A 22,796-nucleotide genomic window follows, 5' to 3' on the forward strand; every position below is an offset into this window, starting at 1 on the left:
CCTCCCTCCCTCCCTCCCTCCCTCCCTCCCTCCCTCCCTCCCTCCCTCCCTCCCTCCCTCCCTCCCTCCCTCCCTCCCTCCCTCCCTCCCTCCCTCCCTCCCTCCCTCCCTCCCTCCCTCCCTCCCTCCCTCCCTCCCTCCCTCCCTCCCTCCCTCCCTCCCTCCCTCCCTCCCTCCCTCCCTCCCTCCCTCCCTCCCTCCCTCCCTCCCTCCCTCCCTCCCTCCCTCCCTCCCTCCCTCCCTCCCTCCCTCCCTCCCTCCCTCCCTCCCTCCCTCCCTCCCTCCCTCCCTCCCTCCCTCCCTCCCTCCCTCCCTCCCTCCCTCCCTCCCTCCCTCCCTCCCTCCCTCCCTCCCTCCCTCCCTCCCTCCCTCCCTCCCTCCCTCCCTCCCTCCCTCCCTCCCTCCCTCCCTAATAAGTAGTAAGCTTTTGGCAGAAAGGCATTTTTCTGAATTAGGGCAAAACACACACACATATATATATAATAGAGGGAAACATTCCACGTGGGAAAAATATATCTAAAAACAAAGTTGTAAATAAAACAGAAAGAAACTTCCACATGGGAAAAATACATTAAAAACAAAGATTCCAAGACTTACCAAGCGGGAAAGCGCCGGCAGACAGGCACATGAACAAAACACACAAACACACACACAGAATTACGAGCTTTCGCAACTGGCAGTTGCTTCGTCAGGAAAGAGGGAAGGAGAGGGAAAAATGAAAGGATGTGGGTTTTAAGGGAGAGGGTAAGGAGTCATTCCAATCCCGGGAGCGGAAAGACTTCCCTTAGGGGAAAAAAAGGACAGGTGTACACTCGCACACACACACACACACACACACACACACACACACACACACACACACACATATCCATCCGCACATACACAGACACAAGCAGACATGTGCGGATGGATGGATTGTGTGTGTGTGTGTGTGTGTGTGTGTGTGTGTGTGTGTGTGTGTGTATACCTGTCCTTTTTTTCCCCCTAAGGTAAGTCTTTCCGCTCCCGGGATTGGAATGACTCCTTACCCTCTCCCTTAAAACCCACATCCTTTCGTCTTTCCCTCTCCTTCCCTCTTTCCTGAAGAAGCAACCGTGGGTTGCGAAAGCTTGAATTTTGTGTGTATCATTCACATATAAGCACTGTCTCTGGTTGCCAAGGCCAGACTGCGAGCAACAGAGCATGAAGGGAAAAGAAATTTATGTGGTGAGGGTAAGGAGGCTGGAGCAGGGTGTGGCAGAGAGAGGAGGGTAGGGGTGGGATACAAAGTGCTGCTTGTGGGAACATGCAGGGATGTGGTGGGGGAGGGTATATCAGCTGGGTGCAGTCAAGAGGTTGAGGAGGGGTGGGTGTGTGGAAAAGGAGAGAAGTAAAAAGATTTGTGTGAAAAATGTCTGCTTGTGTCTGTGTATGTGCGGATGGATATGTGTGTGTGTGTGCGAGTGTACACATGTCCTTTTTTCCCCCTAAGGGAAGCCTTTCTGCTCCCAGGATTGGAATGACTCCTTACCCTCTCCCTTAAAACCCTAATCCTTTCGTCTTTCCCTCTCCTTCCCTCTTTCCTGAAGAAGCAACCGCCGGTTGCGAAAGCTAGAAATTCTGTGTGTGTTTGTGTGTTTTATTTATTGTGCCTATCTACCGGCGCTTTCCCGCTTGGTAAGTCTTGGAATCTTCGTTTTCAATATATCAATATGGTGATGTAGATTAAGATTCCATGTATCACCCACTGCAGTAATTCACACTGGTTGGCCCTTGTTTGCGAGTAATAGAAAAAAGAAAAGAAAATCATAATTTTGACAGTCAAAAGTGATAAAAAAGTTCTGTCACGTAGTGTGGTTGTGTGGTGGTACGAATAGGGTGACGGTTTCATGTGCGGAGGTTATGGGTTTGAATCTCATCAGGTGCACAAGGTTTCTTTTTTATTTTTAAATCATTATCGAAATTAGTCTGATAATTATTTTTATTCAGTTAGTTGGCTTACATGTAACTTTTTATTATACATCCTTTGCCACGTCATTTTAAACAGCGTATGAACTTCTTCATTTCATTCACCTTTTTCTTTATATCATTCTTTTCCCAATCAGAATTTTGTGAGTTTAAATTAAATTATATTTATCCATTATGATATTCAATTATTTGAAAATTATGATCTATCAGGTGAAAAACGAAAGGCAAACTTATCTACTTATGTTTGGCCAATGATATGAAAAGTGTATATTTTTACCAAATGTGAAATTTTTTGCATGTTAATTGCAAGCTTCTTTTGTTGCAATTTGTCCAGGAGGTTAGAATAATATTCTCCAGTAATTGTTTGCCCAGTGGGGAGATAATCCACAAATAGAATCCCCTTCGCATCCCAGAACACTGATGCCATGACCTTTCCCGCTGAAAGGATTTTCTTTGCTTTCTTTAGTGGTGGAGAATCAGATGTTTCCACTGCTTTGACTGTTGTTTTGTCTCTGGTGTATAATGGTGCATCGAAGTTTCATCTGAGGTCGCAAACAGGTGCAAAAAATCTTGTTCATTTCTCCTAATATACCCCTTGAGGTGACATCTGGCAAGCATGAGAAATTTCACGTACTTTCAATTAGCGATCCTCCATTACCATTTCATGCACTTTTGCAATGATTTTTGGAGTAGTGACATGTCTTGGCTGACCACTGTGCGGATCATCATCTAAGCCCTCTCGGCCAAATTTAAATTCATTTGTCCACTTGACAACAGTTGAATATGAAGGAGCAGAGTCCCCCAGTGTATTCTGGAAATTGGCATGAATGTTCTTTGCTTTCATACCTTTCTTTACAATGTACTTAATCACTGCTCAAATCTCAATTCCCCCCCCCCCCCCCTACCCCCCATCTTCGCAAATGACTACGCGGGAATAACAATAGAACCACATCACTGCCACAGCTCTCATCCAAGAGCACTGATGTGGCATGCATTTACAGGCAACAATCCAATATCGAATGAATATCATGTGAACAACCCATTGCTCTAGCACTGACCTCTCGTGGTGATTCTGAGAACTTTTCAAACCACCCTCCTAGTTTGCAGATATGTGTGGACATCAGTTTTAACTAGAACATCTTATGCACATTGACAAGTGTGATGGATATTTGGCTACAATATTCTGAAATTTCGTCTCCTTCTCAAGTTGCTCATAAAAGCGGAGACTGTTAAAACATTGTTTTTAGGCATGTTGGAGATATCGGATTCTGCCACATCCCAAAATTGATTTGCTTTCTGTGAATTTCTTCTGTTGTTCATAGCAGTATATAATGGTATAGTTTTTGTTATTGCACTTTATTATTAATTTGTCTGCAGCTCGTGGCCTCGTGGTAGCGTTCTCACTTCCCGAGCATGGGGTCCCGGGTTCAATTCCCGGCGGGGTCAGGGATTTTTCCTGCCTCAAGATGACTGGGTGTTGTTGTATTGTCTTCATCATCATCATTCATCCCCATTACGGTCGGAGGAAGGCAATGGCAAACCACCTCTACTAGGACCTTGCCTAGTAAGGCGGCGCGGGTCTCCCGCGTTGCTCCCCTACACTCTAAAAAGGAATATGGGACTCATCATCATCATCATCATAATTAATTTGAGAATTGTTTCTGTGTTTTACTTAAAATCTGTTATACTGCGTACAATTTTCTTGTTTGCCTAAAATGCTGTTCCAGACATTGGCATGTTTTCCATTATTCTTACTATTGATTTACCTTCATAAATTCTGTAATGTTCTATATCACCTAAATTCTCATCAATGAATCTTGTTCCTGCACTGCTAAAATTTGTACATGATTCTTCTGTAGAAATAATTCCAGTTCCATATGTTTTCCAATTTTCAGCTAAATCAGCTGCTTTTTTAGTGTGTATGATGAGATTTTTGAGGTTATTGTTACTTAATGTGGGTTTTACATTGTGTTTTAGTCCTTTCCTGAGTAGATGTTGTTCCTTTTTAATGAAGGTGATGTCGGTTTGGTTAATGACTCTTTTATAAAACTGTGTTTTGTTGGATGATTGGTTATTCTGTTGCTGATGCAGTTTTAGTTGCATGGCTTCTAATTTCTTGCTGCATTTAGGTCCATGCTACACCGAGTACACTCCCTTGATTTAGAAGAAAACACTGTCAAAAATGAGATAGATACAATAAAGAGCATTGCCATAAGCAATGGCTACACAGCCAAAACAAATGACAATTTAAGCAGACAAATACACAAAAGCAACACAACGAATGAACACACTGTGAAAGAAGAGGAAATATTTGCCAGTATCCCATACCTGTGCCCCATATCACAAAAAATGCCAACCTTTTTCAGGCAAACAAATGTAACAGTTGCATTCTCAACCAATAACAAGTTAGGAAACCTACTCATCCATAACATAAAATCAAATACACAAACAAACAACAACAGCGGAGTGTACAAAGTATCATGTCCCAGTTGTTCTGCCTACTATGTAGGGTAAACAGGCAAAAACTTCAAGACCCATTTTCAAGAACATGTAAATGCTTTCAGGCTCAAGAATTTCGAAAAATCAGTCATTGCACAACATATGTTGGAAACAAAACATGTCATCAGCAGTCTAGAAAACAATTTGGTAATAATACATAATGAAGCCAATGGTAAGACCCTAAGTCTGTTAGAACAACTGGAGATATACCTCCACAAAATCAAAAAACCAGAATCTGTGTTAAATGAACAAACAGATTTTGCAAGCCTTAGTTATTTCAGTAATTTGAAGACCTATTCTAAAGTTAATTCTTACATATGTCAATTGTTTAATAGTTATATCTTTAGCACTACAAATAAATTCATCTTTGACAACACCATGTGCAAAAACATTTGTGAAGTGTTTATAAAGTGTTTGCAAATGTACATCTTGAATGAAGTGACATGTACTAAAACAAAGGAAAAAAGAATGTTTGTCGTTGCTAAAATGTTAAAAATGCTTTCCTTGGGCTGTTCATTTTCCACTATTTTGCACACATTTTCTACGTTCGACTTACGAAATTCATAACTTAACATTAAACCTTTTCGTGATGAGAATATGCATTTCACCTCATTCAGGAGAGTAAATAAAACATGTATTAAGACAAATTACACCTGACGATGGACCCACAGGGTCCGAAACGCATCGTGTAGTTGATAAAGCATGAAAAAGTTGTGACCGAAGGAATTGTTTAATTCATACGTCCAATGCTTCATAATTTATTCTTGTTCATTTTACATTCTTACTGCCAAGTTTCTTGTTGAAGACATCATACTGTATCAGAAGGAATACTTTATCATTGAATTTTTGTACCAGCCCATTTACAAGAAGCTATAACATTATTGTATGTAATGTAATTTAGGTGATCCTATGGTACTCTTGCGTGCTGTTGGTGCTGCCGAGTATGCTGCTTCTCACAGTGGTCGAGATCTAGAGTCATTCTGCTCTGAACATGGACTTCGCCACAAGGCTATGCTAGAGGTACGAAGACTTCGTGTGCAGTTAGCATCACAGTTGCAGCTTGCTGTACCTGAACTGGAGTTAGCTGTTGATCCAAGTATGCCTCCGCCTTCTGATACTCAGGCCCGCAATCTTCGACAGCTGCTGCTTTCTGGCCTCGTGGATCAGGTTGCTCACCGTGTGGACCTGGATGAGATCAAGGATGCAGCAGATAGACCACGATGGAAGCATGCTTATAGGTATTATGTTTGAAAGTTCATGTATTTTATTAAGATATTTTATTGCCTGTATTCGCTTCACACACTCTGTAATTATCTCTTCCATGTCTTCCAAAATCTGCACAAACATACAAAGCAGCAATTTTTGTTACCTTTGATGGGGTAGGTGATGTTTGTGACCGGACTGAAGTAGGTGGCAGTGGGATGATGTATGGGACAGGTCCTGCATCTAGGTCTGTTACAGGGATATGTGACTTGAGGTAAGGGCTTGGGAGCAGGGGCTGTGTAGGGAAGGACGAGTATATTGTGGTCGATGGATGTTGGAATACCACTGTGGGAGGGGTGGGAAGGATAATGGTTATTGTTACATTCCATCCTGGATTTTCCATTGTGTGATTTTTACAATATGATTATATATTAAAAACAAAGATTCCAAGACTTACCAAGCAGGAAAGCGCCGGTAAACAGGCACAATAGAATAACACACACACACACAAAATTTCTAGCTTTCGCAACCAAAGGTTGCTTCTTCAGGAAAGAGGGAAGGAGAGGGAAAGACGAAAGGATGTGGGTTTTAAGGGAGAGGGTAAGGAGTCATTCCAATCCCGGGAGCGGAAAGACTTACCTTAGGGGAAAAAAGCATAGGTATATACTCGCGCGCGCGCGCGCACACACACACACACACACACACACACACACACACACACACACACACACACATTCATACATATACAGACACAAGCTTGTGTCTGTATATATGTGGTCGGATATATATGTGTGTGTGTGTGTGTGTGTGTGTGTGTGTGTGTGCGCGCGCGCGCATATACCTATGCTTTTTTCCCCTAAGGTAAGTCTTTCCGCTCCCGGGATTGGAATGACTCCTTACCCTCTCCCTTAAAACCCACGTCCTTTTGTCTTTCCCTCTCCTTCCCTCTTTCCTGAAGAAGCATCCTTTGGTTGTGAAAGTTAGAAATTTTGTGTGCGTGTTTGTGTGTTGTTTTATTGTGCCTGTCTACCGGTGCTTTCCCGCTTGATAAGTCTTGGAATCTTTGTTTTTAATATATTTTTCCCATGTGGAACTTTCTTTCTATTTTATTTACAATATGATTATTTATATATGAATTAGATATGTTGCTGTACTTTCAGCTTATCATTTGTAAGCTACAGAAAAGCAACAATAGCTCCAAAAATATTGAATATAAAAATCTGTTATCCTTCCATTCATTTGCTTTTTGGCTTCTGAGCTATCTGCAGGTACTTCTCAGTTTGTGTCCAGTCATTACGATTGCTATTAGACATGATATAAAGAAATACACTTCTTTCTTTTGTTAATGCCAAATAAAAATGATTCAATAACAGGTATATATTTTGCCCAAATATGTGCTAGTTGAATTGCAAAAGATGTTAACCAAAAAAAAAAAAAAAATGTGCAGCACTACTTTTAGAACCACAAAACTAAATGGATTGCTTTGTCACACTCCGGAGAGGTGTCATGTTACACGGTTTGCATGAAAAATGATACATAACTTCCTGGTTGCTTTCAGCATTTTCTGTTCACCATTTGATTCTCTGTACACTTTGAACAGTCACTGTTTAAGCTACTGTCCCATCTGCTAGCCAGGTAAAATTATAGTCAGCAGACTCATGCAATGCATCAAAGAAGTGCACATTACAATAGTGTCCCATAGCATAGACAATTAAAAAAAAACTAAAAATCTGTATACAGTGCCCAGTTAATGAAACAATAAAGGTACATTGACAACTTTCCTTTTTCTCATGCATAAGTTCAAATGCAAGGGAATAAAAATCCATCCCACCAAACTGATAGAGCACACACAGTTAATGCATATTGTCTATAGCGTTAACATTTTTCCTCTGTTTTCATGCAATCCAAATTAAATGAAGGAACAAGATGATTATAATAAAAAATGAAGATTTTACTGTCATGCATTAAAGGGGTAATTAATTAAGAAACCACTTGAGTTGTAGTGCAGGTTCATTGTAACTCTTTGTAAGTATTTGTGTGTTGTTAGTATGCTACCTCCAGAGAAAGACATTATTCAAAGCTTAGTTACATGTCTGGTATTGTTTTTATACCTGTTGACTGGCCAAAACCTCAGTAAAACAGTGACTGGTTACCTTTTCTCCAGTTGTTTATAAAGAAATAAAACAGACACATATGTTGGACAGACACCACATTTTATTGTTTAGGACAGCAGATGGTAAAGAAACTAACAACAGGTACAATCTGAAACAATACTATCATTGTTATATTTCAACAAAAGTAAATAAATAAATAACTGTTGATCAAGCAGTCTCCTTTCTGTAATGTACTAAATATTAACTAAAATAATCTCCAATCACATAGAAATAAAACAAGGTGGTTTTTGAAGTAGATAAAGAGCAAGAGACCATTTGCAAGTGAAAAGTAAGTGTAAGAATGCCAATACCTTTCACGAGGTTGTTGCAAGATGTCCAGTTTTCTACTTCACTCGGAATTCTTGCTGTTGTTTTATGCAGGATAAGTACTTGCTTTAGTTTATCTGCATTCCCCCAAAAGTAAGTTTGTAAAACAGCATGGTAAAAGTCGTGTAAAATAGACCACCAATCTGCACTTCAAATCAATTCATTGAAAAGTACTTCTAAGTGCAGAACAAAGTGAACTGAAATTCTTGACATTCTATATTTTTATTGTCATGGTTTGTAATTTTTATCTACCTGGATCCCAAGAAAAGTTTTGTTTTTAAATTGCATAATATGAGTCTGTGGGAGATTTAGACTTAAACTGATTTTGTGAGCCAGTTGCAAGAATCTCCAGTCTTCATTTGACCAGTGTTTAGTATGTTTTAGTTAGAGTCCTTTATTAGCATGTTTGTGTCATTAGCAAATATTACCAATTTTGAACATTCTTGGAGAGCCATCTAAAAGTTATTTATGAGGGGTAGGAAGACTGGCAGATCACATTCCAAACCTTATGGAGCCCACATTGTGTCTGTATCATTTTGAGTTTAGTTTTATCCTACAATGAAGGGAGGTCTCAATAAATCCTAAGAGCACTTGATCAAATTTTAGTTGCCCGTGTCAAATTTTGTGGTCCACAGGATCAAATGCCATAGTAAGTTCATTTGTCAGAATTTTATTTGCGAGATCATGATTTGCTATAATGAGCCATTTATGGCATCCAGACTGAAAGTTAGTTGGCATGCTGTGGTAATTGAGTCAATATGCTACTTAAGACCACTTCCTCCTCCTCCCTGTCTACTAAAAAGTGTGTATGTGGGGGTGGGGGGTGACATAGGCCTGTAGTTAGGGGGATTTTCTTCTCTCTATTTTTATTAATCCACTGTAGATATAAGTAATCTGTGGAGAAAGGCAGTAAAATGTACCATTTATAATTATATGAACTAACAAGCTTCAACCAAGTAATGTAGGTTGATTCTTACAAAGGAGAAGACAGCAACTAGCCACTATTAATAATGCTATTTATTTAAGTAAATAGCGCCATATCTGGTTTCGAACTGACAAGTTCATCATCAGACGGCTGTTCACAATGTGCACTTTACATAATCTCAGTTTTTTATTTTTATTCTCCCACTGTAGCAATATATTCTGGGTGTGTTGGTGCCCTTCGGTAGAAAACAATGTTACAGGCGCCCTATGTGAACATAACTAAACTCCAAATGATGTAATACAGAGTAAACAAGTATGTGAGATTAAGTAGTTATAGTAGTTACATGGAAAATTTCACAAAATTTTCTTGCAATGATGCAGGATTGTATTTTTGAAATATTGCAAAGTATATGCAGCACTTATATCATTTGCATATCACCATATTGTGAAAAGCACAACACACACACACACACACACACACGAAAAAGTATTTGCCACATGTGAAGTTGACACAAAGATTGCTGTTTCACAAATACAACAGTACCAGAGATGTTCTCTCTTACAGACATTACGATATATAGATTACTTTGATTTCGCAGTATGGACGATTAAAAAGAATAAATATAACATCAAGAACAAATAAAACACAAAGATAAACTTTACATTATAAGCATATAACGCTCAGATGAAGTTCACAGATGTAGAAACTGGTTTGTGTGAATGCTACTTACATGGTATTATGTAAATGCTATGCTATATACAGGGAACAGCATAGAGGTGAGATAATATTACTTAAAATCTGTATTGATTGCAAAAATGTTTATTGACATGGCCAGTTTCTGTTCCTCTAGTACCATCTTCAGATCTGCAGTTTCAGTTACGGGAGTAACCTGTCCACACTCAGCAACCTTTACCTACAATCAAGACGGACTATAAACAACATTATATAAAAAGTTATTGCGGTACCCCTGCAGACATTATGTCTGTTTTTGCAAAATAGAGGTGAGATAAACTGAATAATATCACACTAATAATTATATTAACATAGTATGGTGCACTGAAATTTTGAATCAATTTTATAGTTGCCCTAATGCGTGACCGAGCAGGCAGCTATATTTAGGTGTAAGGCAGTTCATGTATTACAATGTACACATTGCTTTAATTTATTAGTAGATCTTTTAAGTTTTTTAGTTTTATTTTATTTTTATTTTTTTTTACAAAGAAATAAGGTAACATTACAAGCATTTATATTATAAAGAATAAACGTTACATTGTGAGCAAACCGTATTCAGTGAGCATTAATTTCAAATAAATTCAGGGAACATAGCAACCAGTTTGTGTGAATGTTATATGGTATTGTGTAAACACTATGTCATAAACAGGCAACAACATAGAAATGAGTTAAAGTGAATAATGTGACAGCAGAAATTATATTAATGTAGTATGGCTCACCATTTTTTTAATCAGTTTTACAGCTGCAATAATGAGTGATTGAGCAGGCAGCCATATTATGATGTAATATTTTCAGAATGAGATTTTCACTCTGCAGCGGAGTGTGCGCTGATATGAAACTTCCTGGCAGATTAAAACTGTGTGCCCGACCGAGACTCGAACTCGGGACCTTTGCCTTTCGCGGGCAAGTGCTCTACCAACTGAGCTACCGAAGCACGACTCACGACCGGTACTCACAGCTTTACTTCTGCCAGTATCCGTCTCCTACCTTCCAAACTTTACAGAAGCTCTTCTGCGAAACATGCAGAACTAGCACTCCTGAAAGAAAAGATACTGTGGAGACATGGCTTAGCCACAGCCTGGGGGATGTTTCCAGAATGAGGTTTTCACTCTGCAGCGGAGTGTGCGCTGATATGAAACTTCCTGGCAGATTAAAACTGTGTGCCCGACCGAGACTCGAACTCGGGACCTTTGCCTTTCGCGGGCAAGTGCTCTACCAACTGAGCTACCGAAGCACGACTCACGACCGGTACTCACAGCTAAGCCATGTCTCCACAGTATCCTTTCTTTCAGGAGTGCTAGTTCTGCATGTTTCGCAGAAGAGCTTCTGTAAAGTTTGGAAGGTAGGAGACGGATACTGGCTGAAGTAAAGCTGTGAGTACCGGTCGTGAGTCGTGCTTCGGTAGCTCAGTTGGTAGAGCACTTGCCCGCGAAAGGCAAAGGTCCCGAGTTCGAGTCTCGGTCGGGCACACAGTTTTAATATGCCAGGAAGTTTCATATCAGCGCACACTCCGCTGCAGAGTGAAAATCTCATTCTGGAAACATCCCCCAGGCTGTGGCTAAGCCATGTCTCCACAGTATCCTTTCTTTCAGGAGTGCTAGTTCTGCATGTTTCGCAGAAGAGCTTCTGTAAAGTTTGGAAGGTAGGAGACGGATACTGGCAGAAGTAAAGCTGTGAGTACCGGTTGTGAGTTGTGCTTCGGTAGCTCAGTTGGTAGAGCACTTGCCCGCGAAAGGCAAGGGTCCCGAGTTCAAGTCTCGGTCGGGCACACAGTTTTAATCTGCCAGGAAGTTTCATATCAGCGCACACTCCACTGCAGAGTGAAAATCTCATTCTGGAAACATCCCCCAGGCTGTGGCTAAGCCATGTCTCCACAGTATCCTTTCTTTCAGGAGTGCTAGTTCTGCATGTTTCGCAGAAGAGCTTCTGTAAAGTTTGGACGGTAGGAGACGGATACTGGCAGAAGTAAAGCTGTGAGTACCAGTCATGAGTCGTGCTTCGGTAGCTCAGTTGGTAGAGCACTTGCCCGCGAAAGGCAAAGGTCCCGAGTTCGAGTCTCGGTCGGGCACACAGTTTTAATCTGCCAGGAAGTTTCATGTAATATTTTGTTTGGATTATTGAGTCCATGTTGTTGTTGAAAGGAGTTGTTTAATTATGTTTTAAACTGGAAAGTAAGTGAGTGAAATTTTGTAGAAAGGTTGCATTGGCTAGCTCTGTCTGTTCATTGAGGATATGGTGTGTTGATTTGCTTTTATGTATATATATTTCTGTCTCTTCAAGCAGATTCTTGAGGCTACCTTTTTCAGCATGGTGCAATATTTGGATGTGGTCTTTGATGTTTTTTACTCCATATTTACTGAGAGTTTCGTGCATTGCAAATGCAGATTTTGAAGGATTGTTCAAACATGTGGCATCTAAATGTTCTTTGAATCGAGTCTCAAAGTTTCTCCCAGTCTGCCTAATATAGAAGAAGGGGCAATTCTGGCATCTGAGAATTTATGTACTTGATCTTTTGCATGAGGGGTTGTTATTCTTTATATTATGAATGGTTAGCTGCTGAAGTTTATGGTTTGTGTGGAAGCTTATATTTATGTTTGTGTTTTTGAAAAGATTGCTTATTTTATGGGATAAGCTCCCTAGAAAAGGAAGTGAGACATATTTTCTGCCACTTTTTACTGTTTTTTGTCTTTGACTGCATAGTTGTTAAGTGTGGGGCTTTGTTGTCTGCTGTGTTTTGGATTTTTTGTAATAATTTATCAATCATGTGAGGGTTATATCCATTGTTTAGAGCTATGGCTTTGATTATATTCTTTTCTTTATGTTGTTCAACTGGTTCAAGTGGAATGTTAAGCAGGCTATTCAGCATGGGCCTGAAGTATGCCATCTTATGTTTGTTTGGATGACAAGATGAGCTGTTGATGCACACACATATGTGGCTGTTTGCGTTCTATAAATTTCAAAGTGATGTTTCTGGTTTTTGCTGGAAATTTTTAAATCTAAGAAATTGATGCTGTTATTGGATTCATGTTCGACAGTGAATTTGATGTTATTGTGCATGTTCTCAGCTCAGTTGCTAATGTGTCAATTGTCTGCATAAAAGCAAATCACCACGCCATTGCAACCTTTCTACAAAATTTCACTTACTTACTTTCCAGTTTAAAACATAAATAAACACTACTACTTTCAACAACATGCAATCAATAATCCAAACAAAATATTACGTCATAATATTGCTACCTACTCAGTCACACATTACTGCAACTATAAAACTGATTTTTTTTTGTGAGCCATATTACATTAGTATAACTTCTACTGTCACATCATTCATTTTATCTCATCTCTCTGTTGTTGCCTGTTTATGTCACAGTATTTACACAATACCATATAAGTAACATCCACACAAGCTGGTTCCTCCTTTCTCTGAAATTAATGCTCACTGAATATTGTATGCTCACAATGTAATGTTTATTCTTTGTAATATGAATGTTTATAATGTTACCTTAATTCTTTGTAAAAAAAATAAAAAAAAAAAACAACACTGTCAAATCAAAGCAATGTATACATTGTAATACATTAACTTCTTTAGTGCTGCTTTACCTCAAAATATAGCTCCCTGCTCAGTCACTCTTTATTGCAACTGTAAAATTGATTCAAAATCTCAGTGTGCCATAGTATGTTAATATAATTGATAGTGTTGTTCTATTCACTTTATCCCACCTCTATGTTGTTCCCTGTATATAGCATAGTATTTACCATGTAAGTAGCATTCACACAAACCAGTTACTACATCTGTGAACTTCATCTGTGATATTATATTCTCATAATGTAAGGTTTATCTTTGTGTTTTATTTGTTCTTGATGTTACATTTATTCTTTATAAACTTTCATACTGTGAAATCAAAGTAATCTATATATCGTAATATCTGTAAGAGAGAACATCTCTGGCAGCGTTGTATTTGTGAAACTTCAACCTTTGTGTCAACTTCACATGTGGCAAATACTTTTTGTTGTTTGTGTGTGTGTGTGTGTGTGTGTGTGTGTGTGTGTGTGTGTGTGTGTGTTTTGTGCTTTGCTCAATTATGGTGATATGCAAATCATGTAAGTGCTGCACGTACTTTGCAATATTTCAGAAATACAATCCTGTAACTTTGCAAGAAAATTTTGTGGAATTTTCCATGTAAGTACTCTTAACTACTTAACCTCACATATTTGTTAACTCTGTATTACATCATTTGGAGATTAGTTTTGTTCACATAGGGTGTTTCTAACATTGTTTTCTACCTTAGGGCACCAACACACTAAGAATATTTTGCTACACTGGGAGAGTAAATTCAAAAACTGATGATTATGAAAAGTGAATCTTGTGAACAGCTGTCTGATGATGAACTTGTTAGTTCGAAACCGTTTATGGCGCTGTTTACGTAAATAAATAGCATTATTAATAGTGTCTGTTTGCTGTCTTCTTCTTCGTAAGAATCAACCTACATTAATTATACACAGCCACAGTCTCACCATGTCAGTTTTAGACAAAATAGCATTAAGCTTCAACCAGTCACACTTTGTTTTTAGCAAAGTAGTGTAGTTAGTCTGTCTTTCTCGTTTCTACTGGTCATCTGTGAAAGGAATCAATAATCATGGACCAGAATTATAAACACATAATGAGAAATGTGATATTAGGGCATAAGAAGACTGTTGGGAAAAAATGAGAAAGTTGGCTATCTAGCTGACACAAATCCATTCAGTAGAGAGAAAATGATGATCATGGTAACACCATATGAAAGGATTACCTTTATAATGAAGTGTGTTGTAAAGGACTTGGAATTGGATGCACCAAATGAGTTTGAGAGTTATTAAGTTGTGGAAACTCACTAAAATTCAATGTTATCTGATCTAGGATTTCTTTCTTCCTCGTACTCTCACTTTGTCTTCCTTCTCCCCAACTCCCTACCCTCACCACTTTCCCAATAGGCTGCTGCCCATACTCAAAGGACATCATTTTTAGTATTATAAATAATTTTACTTTGTTATCACTACATTATGAGCAGCTTGAAAATGATCACAAATACTACCTACAATTTCTGATGGAAAACTTTTTGTTTCTTTTAACTGCATGATTGCAGGTGCCTAGAGATGGAAGACCCAGTATTCATACATGCACACTCAGTTCTAAAACGACAACGCCCAGAGTGGGTAGTCTATCAGGAAGTGTATGAAACAAATGGAAAGTTATACATGCGAGGAATTACAGCAATAGAGCCTGAGTGGTTACCTGTGTATGCTCCAGCCTTGTGTAACTTTTCGGAACCACAGACTGATCCACCTCCTCACTTTTGCCAGGAAACTGGTGTAGTAAAATGTCACATTACAGGAACATTTGGTATGTTAAAGTTAAGTCGTATGCTCTTGCCTGGTAATTATAGTTTCCTATAATTACTGCCAAGTATTGTGTTGCTTAATATTGCTAAGTATTGTCTTGTCATTTCATATTTACGCAGGACGAGCAGGTTGGCAGTTACCGGTGGTGGAATTGGAGTATCCCACTGGAAGACAACGGTATCAGTGGTTTGCAAGATTCTTACTTGAGGGAGAAGTTTTCCCCAAACTGAAAAGATTTACCAACTCTCTCCTGTCAGCACCAGCAACAATGAATAAGACATGGGCAAAGTGAGTTTATAGTAGCTCATATGTGAAAAAATTTAAATAGAAACAATATATGTAGTAGCGGCATTTCACAATAGTTTGGACAATATGTGTATTTCAAGATTCTAATCCTAATGAATGCAGCATATGAAATTAAAGGTAATTATATTCGTTTTCCAAATAACAAAATTCGTCAGAAGAAAACCATGCACCAAGGCTGGTATTCCAGTAAAGATGAATACTAAAATTCTTGTAAGGCATGTGACCTGCCCCTTCCCTTCCCCTCGTGCTGCAAGGAAAAAAGTATTTTCCAAAGTTCATGAATCGTATCTGGCAACATTGCCCAAAGTATTGAAAATGCCTGCTGACAGTCTTTTTTAACATGTGATTCTAGTAATGTCCTCAACAATCTATGCTGTTTTTTCTGCGCCAAAGTTATAAAGCAGTGCATTCTGGATTGAGAATTTTTTTTTTAATTTCATCAAGCAAGTCTACTTAAACAATCAGTTCTCATCTAATGATGTTTGTCTCTAAAATATGAGGTGTGCCGTTCTGTAAATTTCAATTTGTTGGGTATTGACATGCCTGTTCTTACCCCATATTATTGGCTATGTTTCATACAGCTTAGAAAGTGAACTGGTAGATTTGAAGGAAAAAGCTAACAGATGAAGAAGGAAAACATTGTTAAGTAGAGCAATAAGAGAGATACAGAGAGTATTGACAAAAGAAGAAAAGTAGTCCAACACTGGCAGAAAAGGAAGAGCAATGCAAAAAAAATGCTGCAGAAAGGATCATTGTTGCTGAAAGTGAGAAAAACATAAAAGCATCAAAAAGACACAAATGTTAATAAAATTTCTCCTCTGCAATGCGAAGAAAGCACAACCAAAGTCAAGCAATAAACAGGCGTTGCTACTGCAGCAAATTGTCGCAAACAAAAAAGACGTCATCGTTGGTGAAAAATCTTACAAGAAAAAAGATGACAACATTGTACATAATGTCAATGGAGGCTTTCTATATCCATGATATTAAGAATTATCAATTCTCAGTGTAATATAGGCTTACATGTTCAAACAAATTTTGGGCTTGCAGCCAGTCATTGTTTAATTCATTGCTCAATATTTCGACTGGGGAACTGCCAGTCATCTTCAGGTGAGCCATCAAAGACTTGCTCTCATCGTGTGGCGTCATGGAGAAAATAAGTTGATAGAGTCAAGTTGTCATTACCCTTTGCAAACTATGAGCATGCTTAAAACACTCGTACACAGAGCTCACGCTGTCTAAGATCTAGGTAGTATAGTGAAAAAGCTCACCCATCTAAAGACAGCATTTAGAAAGAATGGATATTCCACTCAGCACATTAACCGGGCACTGTCAGTTAAAATCAAGAATCAGGAAACGGATAAAAAGGAGAATACGTCAGTAAAATCTATAGCTTTTCTTCTTTTTGTAGGAAACATTCCATTTAAAGTAGCAAGAATCCTTTGGAAATTTCAAGTGAAAGTGATTTTTCATCTGCTATCTAAAATTACAGAGCTCCTGGGATCGGTGAAGAAGGATTTGTTATTGCTGGGGTTGCCACAAGTTCTGGAAATCGGAATTTCAAATGTATCAGGAAGATATCAGGGAAATTTGAAAGAAGCACTGGAAAAATCTCGTTTTTGCCTCAGTAGATGAAATGGTTTATTTACTGAGATGTCATGCATTGCCTGTGGCTGGGTGCAGCTGAATACGTGCGTTGCTTCCCTACTCCCTCATTTTTACTGCTTCTCCCTTTCTACCACTCTCCTCAGCTTGCAATCTGTGCTGCCACCACTTCTGGCCACTAGCCTAGCAGCTGCCGATGGCAGGCAGGGAGGTGTGAGGAGTGGTTTGTTTGTATCTGATTCTCAGATACTCTTGATGCAGTGGCCGGAGACAGCAGTTATGTGTGCATCAGTTGTGTCTGAGTGATTGTGTGAATGTGTGCTCTAGTTTTCTGACAAAGGCTATGGCCAGAAATTTAATTATGAGAGTGTGATTGTCTTTTCTGTGTTTCTGTCTGCAGCTCAGTGACCATCTTTACAGTGAGTTGCTACCTATCCTTATTAATATTGATTCTCAGAGTATTCACACAAGCTATCTGTTGCATTGATTTATCACTGCTGTCTCATTTCATCAACATGGTGTCTGTGTGAGTAGTTGGCCACATGAGTAGATTTCCATGACAGGCCAAAACTGCGGGTCATTTCTTTGGGTACATCTAAAGATTCAGGCCTGCCGATCTGGAGCCCATCATTCCCCACTGATGTGCAGGCCCTGCCTGTCAGAACTAGTGTCACTGATCTCTCTGCAGGCATGTGTGGCGTAATGCGGCAGATTTTCATGGTGCTCCTCGGCAGGTCAGAGCCCGTGGGCGATGAATTTCAGGAATTGTGACTGATTCACCACAAGTACATTGCAAGGTGTGGCATTTTATAGACATTTTATTTTTTTCTAGTACATTTTGGCACTTCAAAAGTAGTTCATATATTAGAAAATATGGGATGATAAGAAGATGAAATCGGAAATTTGTGGTAAGGTCTTGTGGGACCAAACTGCTGGGGCCACCAGACCCTAAGCTTTCGCACTAATTAATCTGGTAAGGTCTTGTGGGACCAAACTGCTGGGGCCACCAGACCCTAAGCTTTCGCACTAATTAATCTAACTTAAACTAACTTACACCAAGGACAACACAAATATCCATGCCCAAGAGAGGACTTGAACCTCCAACGGAGGCAGCCGCGCGGACCGTGACAAGGCGCCTCAGACTGTGTGGCGATAAGAAGAGGAAAATTGTGGCATTCGCAGGCAGCTTGAGGCTGCGTACTCATGTATTTCTTGAAAGAAAAACTTCTCAATACCTGTAAAATAATAGACGTAACATGGGGTAATAACCAACAATAACAAACATAATATAACCAACATTTTATTGGCAGTCAACTATAGTGTGCTTTACGCTACTATTCCACTATTCCATGCCATTTTTTCGAGACGTCTACTTCTTTTCTGAGATTATTTCTGAAATTAGTGAAGGAATTTTAAATGTCTTGTGATTCCATCGAAATGCTTATTTTGGTCACCAAGTGTGTTTCATTTTATTGAAGTAAAATAATGTCAGTGGTCTTTTTAAAACATACAGGGTGTACATAAAGTCCGGGACCACTCTTAATTATTTATTGCACAAGAACTAAACATTGTACATATATGATACATATTGCATTATGAAGACAATATCTGATTTCCCCCCCCCCCCCCCCCCCCCCACAAGCATTCTATACTCGAACCATGAGTGACCCGGCAGACGTCAATTGTGTACATACACCAGATCTTTAATGTGTCCTCACAGAAAAAAGTCCCACGGAGTGAGATCTGGTAATCGAGGAGGCCATTTTGAACTCCACCACACAGTAAGCTCACTCCACACATGGACTCGACCTTTTTGTGACTAACGCTGACTGTCAGCAAATTTCCAAACTATTTTGTAGCAGTATACATGGAAAAAAAACTTTCAGGGTTTCTCTTCAAAATGACGTGTATGATTACTGTGCGGTGTTTGGTTCTTGTGCAATAAATAATTGAAATGTTGCTGGACTTAATGTACATGCTGTATATACATTTGGCTTGCTGTCTCCATCTAAAAACAGTTCATTGCAAAAGATGTTGATGTTAGTACTAAGATTTTTGCTCACATGGTTAGAAATACCGAAGTCCTTTTTTTTTTTTTTTTGCCTTTACTTACCCTTGAGCTCTCAAAATTTGTCAGGTAAAAATGCTAAAACTTGTCTGGAAATCAGGGTATTTCACTTAAGGAGACTTGTGGCAACCCTGTATTGCAGAAGGCCGGAATTTACCAAATACGCTTGTCAGTGTGGTATGGCTAACATAGGACGGACCACACACACACCATGAAGAATGTTGCACTGAACGTCAGTGTTGCACATGCCTTTTTGCTACCAAACAAGTCAGCTATTGCCAGTCACTATATTTCCACTAGACATTCAATTGAGTATTATAAAACTGTGATTATGACCACAACTACATCCTTTTTGGACTCCAGTGTTAAAAAATCCATGGAAAGACACCTGGCAGAAAATCTGATGAACTGTGATGGCAGCTGCCAGTTGGACAGTGCATGGAACCCCCATAATCTCCACAATTTGGTCTAATCAAAGACACTAAAGTGTACCAGTGGCCACAGTGAGCTGTTACACAGAGGACACTGAGCTCCACCAGTGAAGGTGCTGCTGCTTTGAAGTGTAGTTCATCTGTCAACTTGAATTTTGACACGTGCACGGAATACTCGCAGCGTGCTTTGTGGGGCAGAATGGAGCAGGTCTTTGTCAGTCTTCAGTGCCTCATCTGAAGTTGACAGACAGGTGGCCAGTTGAAAATTGTGCAATGAACTAAATTACGAATGGCTACAAACCCAAAATTTGTTTGAACATAGAATTCATCAGGAAAATTTTAAAATTACCGTAGGCCTACATGATATCTCAGTTGTTATATCAAATGTGGGTCATGAGATTGAGGAAACTATTTTTGTAAAAGCTAACAAAGGTGCTTTTGTGTGTCCAGATGACAAGAATGAATATGTTCTGTCATATGACTTCAACAAAGTGTCTGTTTTACCTGACCTGACACCTTATAGGAGGGATGAACTGATTTTTGCTATTGGGTTTTCTGGGTACTATATGTGTAAAGTAGTGGATTTAAGTGTACTGTTGCCCCATTTGATAATTTATGCCTGTTTATAAATGTAGTCTCATTATGATGTGTTATTTGATATTTAATGTTTTTTTTTATAAGTGTAGCCTCATAGAGTGATTGTGGACCTTGTGCTGGCATCCTTTTGTGAGGTGTAGGTACCATCATGGGGTTGCCTAATAAATTCATGGAATAAATAAGCTTTTACTGTTGTTTTATAGTGTTCTTCGGGTATATTTAAATAATTTTTTGAGCTCTGTAGCAATTACACTTCTTACGGACAAAGTGCTCAGCACCATGTGCATAATGAAAGCTACCTCCAAAATATTATACCGGGTGGTTGTAGTTAAAATTTCCGTATTTAACACATTATAACATGGTAACTAATTACCATACAAGTACCAAACTTGCTAGCATTAATGTACAGAGTATGGGTTGCATGATTTCTGTGTGTCATAGTGCCAACATCCAGTTCCAACTATGGCCTCCAGCTGCTGCGATCAGTCATCATGATTCATGGTCTTAAACACCTGACCAGTCACATTGAACTTTCCCCCTGCGGGTCCGGGGGTTAGAATAGGCTCGAGGTATTGCTGCCTGTCCTAAGAGGCGACTAAAAGGAGTCCCTCCCCCTCAAGGGGGTAGTTAGTGCCTGCTTCCGGAGAAGGACAGTTTCACGACCTATATTTGCGTTCATTTTGGTTTTTCACTTCTTCTGGTTTCTTCCTTCCCTTGGTTGGTTCCTTTCTTTGTTCTTCTCCATCTCACTGTCTTACTTAGTCTTCTCCTTGCCTTCTTCTCCTTCTCTGGTCTCCGCTTCGGCGTTTGAGACAGTATGTCCTTTCTTTCCCTCTCTCCTTTCTTTTTCCTCTTCTTCCTTCCTCCCTGTGCGTGCCTGAAGGCCGACCCACACGTTCGCACGTGTAGCCTGTGACGGGGTAACGCGTAATTCCCCGCCCTGGGTAGACAAGTAAGGCACGCATGTACCCCCTGGTAAAGGCCAGGCCCAGGGAGGGGTTATTGCCTGAGTTGACACCTTCCGACCATGCCAATTGGTCCCTCCGTCCGTTTCTCGGGAGGTGTGACCTGAGGTGTGAACAATCACCTAAGGCGGGAGTGCTCTCTGAGAGGGTCCCCACAAGGAAGGAGCGCGCCATCGGAGACGCTGGCAATCATGGGGGATTCCTCCGCAATGGATTTCCCTTCTTCTTCTCTCTCGACTTCTGCCCACAAACGGAAACTTGACCAGCCACCAGTGGCAAAAGTACTACCGCCTGCCCCACAGTTCCTCGTAGTTTCTCGATCTGAGGACGGAAAGGATTTTTCCTCTGTCAACCCTTTCGTTATCCAGAAGGGCGTAGATGCCATAGCCGGATCTGTCAAGTCTTGTACCATGTTGCGTAATGGTACCTTGTTACTAGAAACTGAGAGCACATTTCAGGCACAAAAACTGCTTCGGGCCACACTCCTGTACACGTTCCCTGGCCGGGTGGAGGCTCACCGCACTTTGAATTCGTCTCGTGGTGTGGTCTATACTAGATCACTCGACGGATTGACTGACAAGGAGATTCAGTCTTTCCTCGCTGAGCAGGGCATGACGGCTGTCCATAGGGTCATGAAAAAGGTCAACAATGACCTTGTACCAACCTGGACACTTTTCTTGACCTTTGATAGTGTTCAGCTGCCGTCGCGCATCAAAGCGGGCTACGAGGTTATTTCTGTTCGCCCCTATGTCCCAACACCTACGCGCTGCTACCAGTGTCAGCGTTTTAATCACACTCGCCATTCTTGTTCCAATGCGGCTACATGTGTGACTTGTGGCATGGATGCCCATGAGGGTGACTGTCCACCTCCGTCTCCTTGTTGTGTGAACTGTCGCGGTGACCATGCAGCGTCCTCCTGCGACTGTCCCGTCTACAAGGAAGAACGCTGTATCCAAGAAATTCAGGTCAAAGAGAAAGTCTCTACCTCGGCTGCTCGCAAGCTATTCGCTAGTAGGAAGCCCATATTGCTCCCAGCGGGGAAGTACAGTACTGTCCTCGCCTCTCCTCGGACTACCAGGGAGGTGGCGACGCAGACATACGATCTGACCTTCAACACTAGTGTCGCCTGTTCAGCCAGTGCTAAGATCACCCAGTCGACGTCTCCTCCTCCTCCCGTCGCCCCTCCGACACAAGCACTTTTATCAGCTTCTGCCAGGATGAAGACCCAGAAGTCAGAAGCACGGGCCTTCAAGAAAGAACCGTGTCATGCAGACCTTCTACGTACCTCGAACCCTCAGCCATCGACCAATCCTTCCACAAAACGGCTCATAGGAAGCACAGTTCTCCTTCCCCGCCACGGCACATTTCTCCTTCTGCGCCCCCCAGCGGTTGCCGCCCCAGGCCGTCATCCGTTTCGCCTGGCCGCACCGCTGGTAGCCGAACATCTGGCCGTTCACCAGCGGAGGAAGCTCCCCCTCCCGGCCATCTTCACAAGATGGCGGATGAACCTATAGAACAAATGGACGATGACTGTCCGCCTCCTGCTAGCGGCGGCAGTGCTAGCTCGAAGCCGGGCCCTCAGCGGCCTTCTAGATGACCCCTTCTTGTATCTTCTTCTTCTCACGATGGCACTTATTCACTGGAATATTCGCAGCATTCGTTCCA

At 40.6% G+C, this 22,796-nt stretch overlaps 1 protein-coding gene across 1 annotated transcript in view; it reads left to right on the forward strand.

Annotated features, from left to right (window-relative positions):
- The window catches only part of LOC126285336 (probable ATP-dependent RNA helicase kurz), a 131,854-nt gene that overhangs the window by 85,834 nt on the left and 23,224 nt on the right, over positions 1-22,796 (forward strand). The window contains exons 12-14 of the mRNA XM_049984653.1: positions 5,348-5,684; positions 14,907-15,163; positions 15,282-15,450. Coding sequence (XP_049840610.1) covers positions 5,348-5,684; positions 14,907-15,163; positions 15,282-15,450 — 763 coding nt within the window. The remainder of the gene's footprint in view (positions 1-5,347; positions 5,685-14,906; positions 15,164-15,281; positions 15,451-22,796) is intronic.

The sequence above is a fragment of the Schistocerca gregaria genome, chromosome 8, assembly GCF_023897955.1.
Source record: "Schistocerca gregaria isolate iqSchGreg1 chromosome 8, iqSchGreg1.2, whole genome shotgun sequence".
NCBI lineage: Eukaryota > Metazoa > Arthropoda > Insecta > Orthoptera > Acrididae > Schistocerca > Schistocerca gregaria.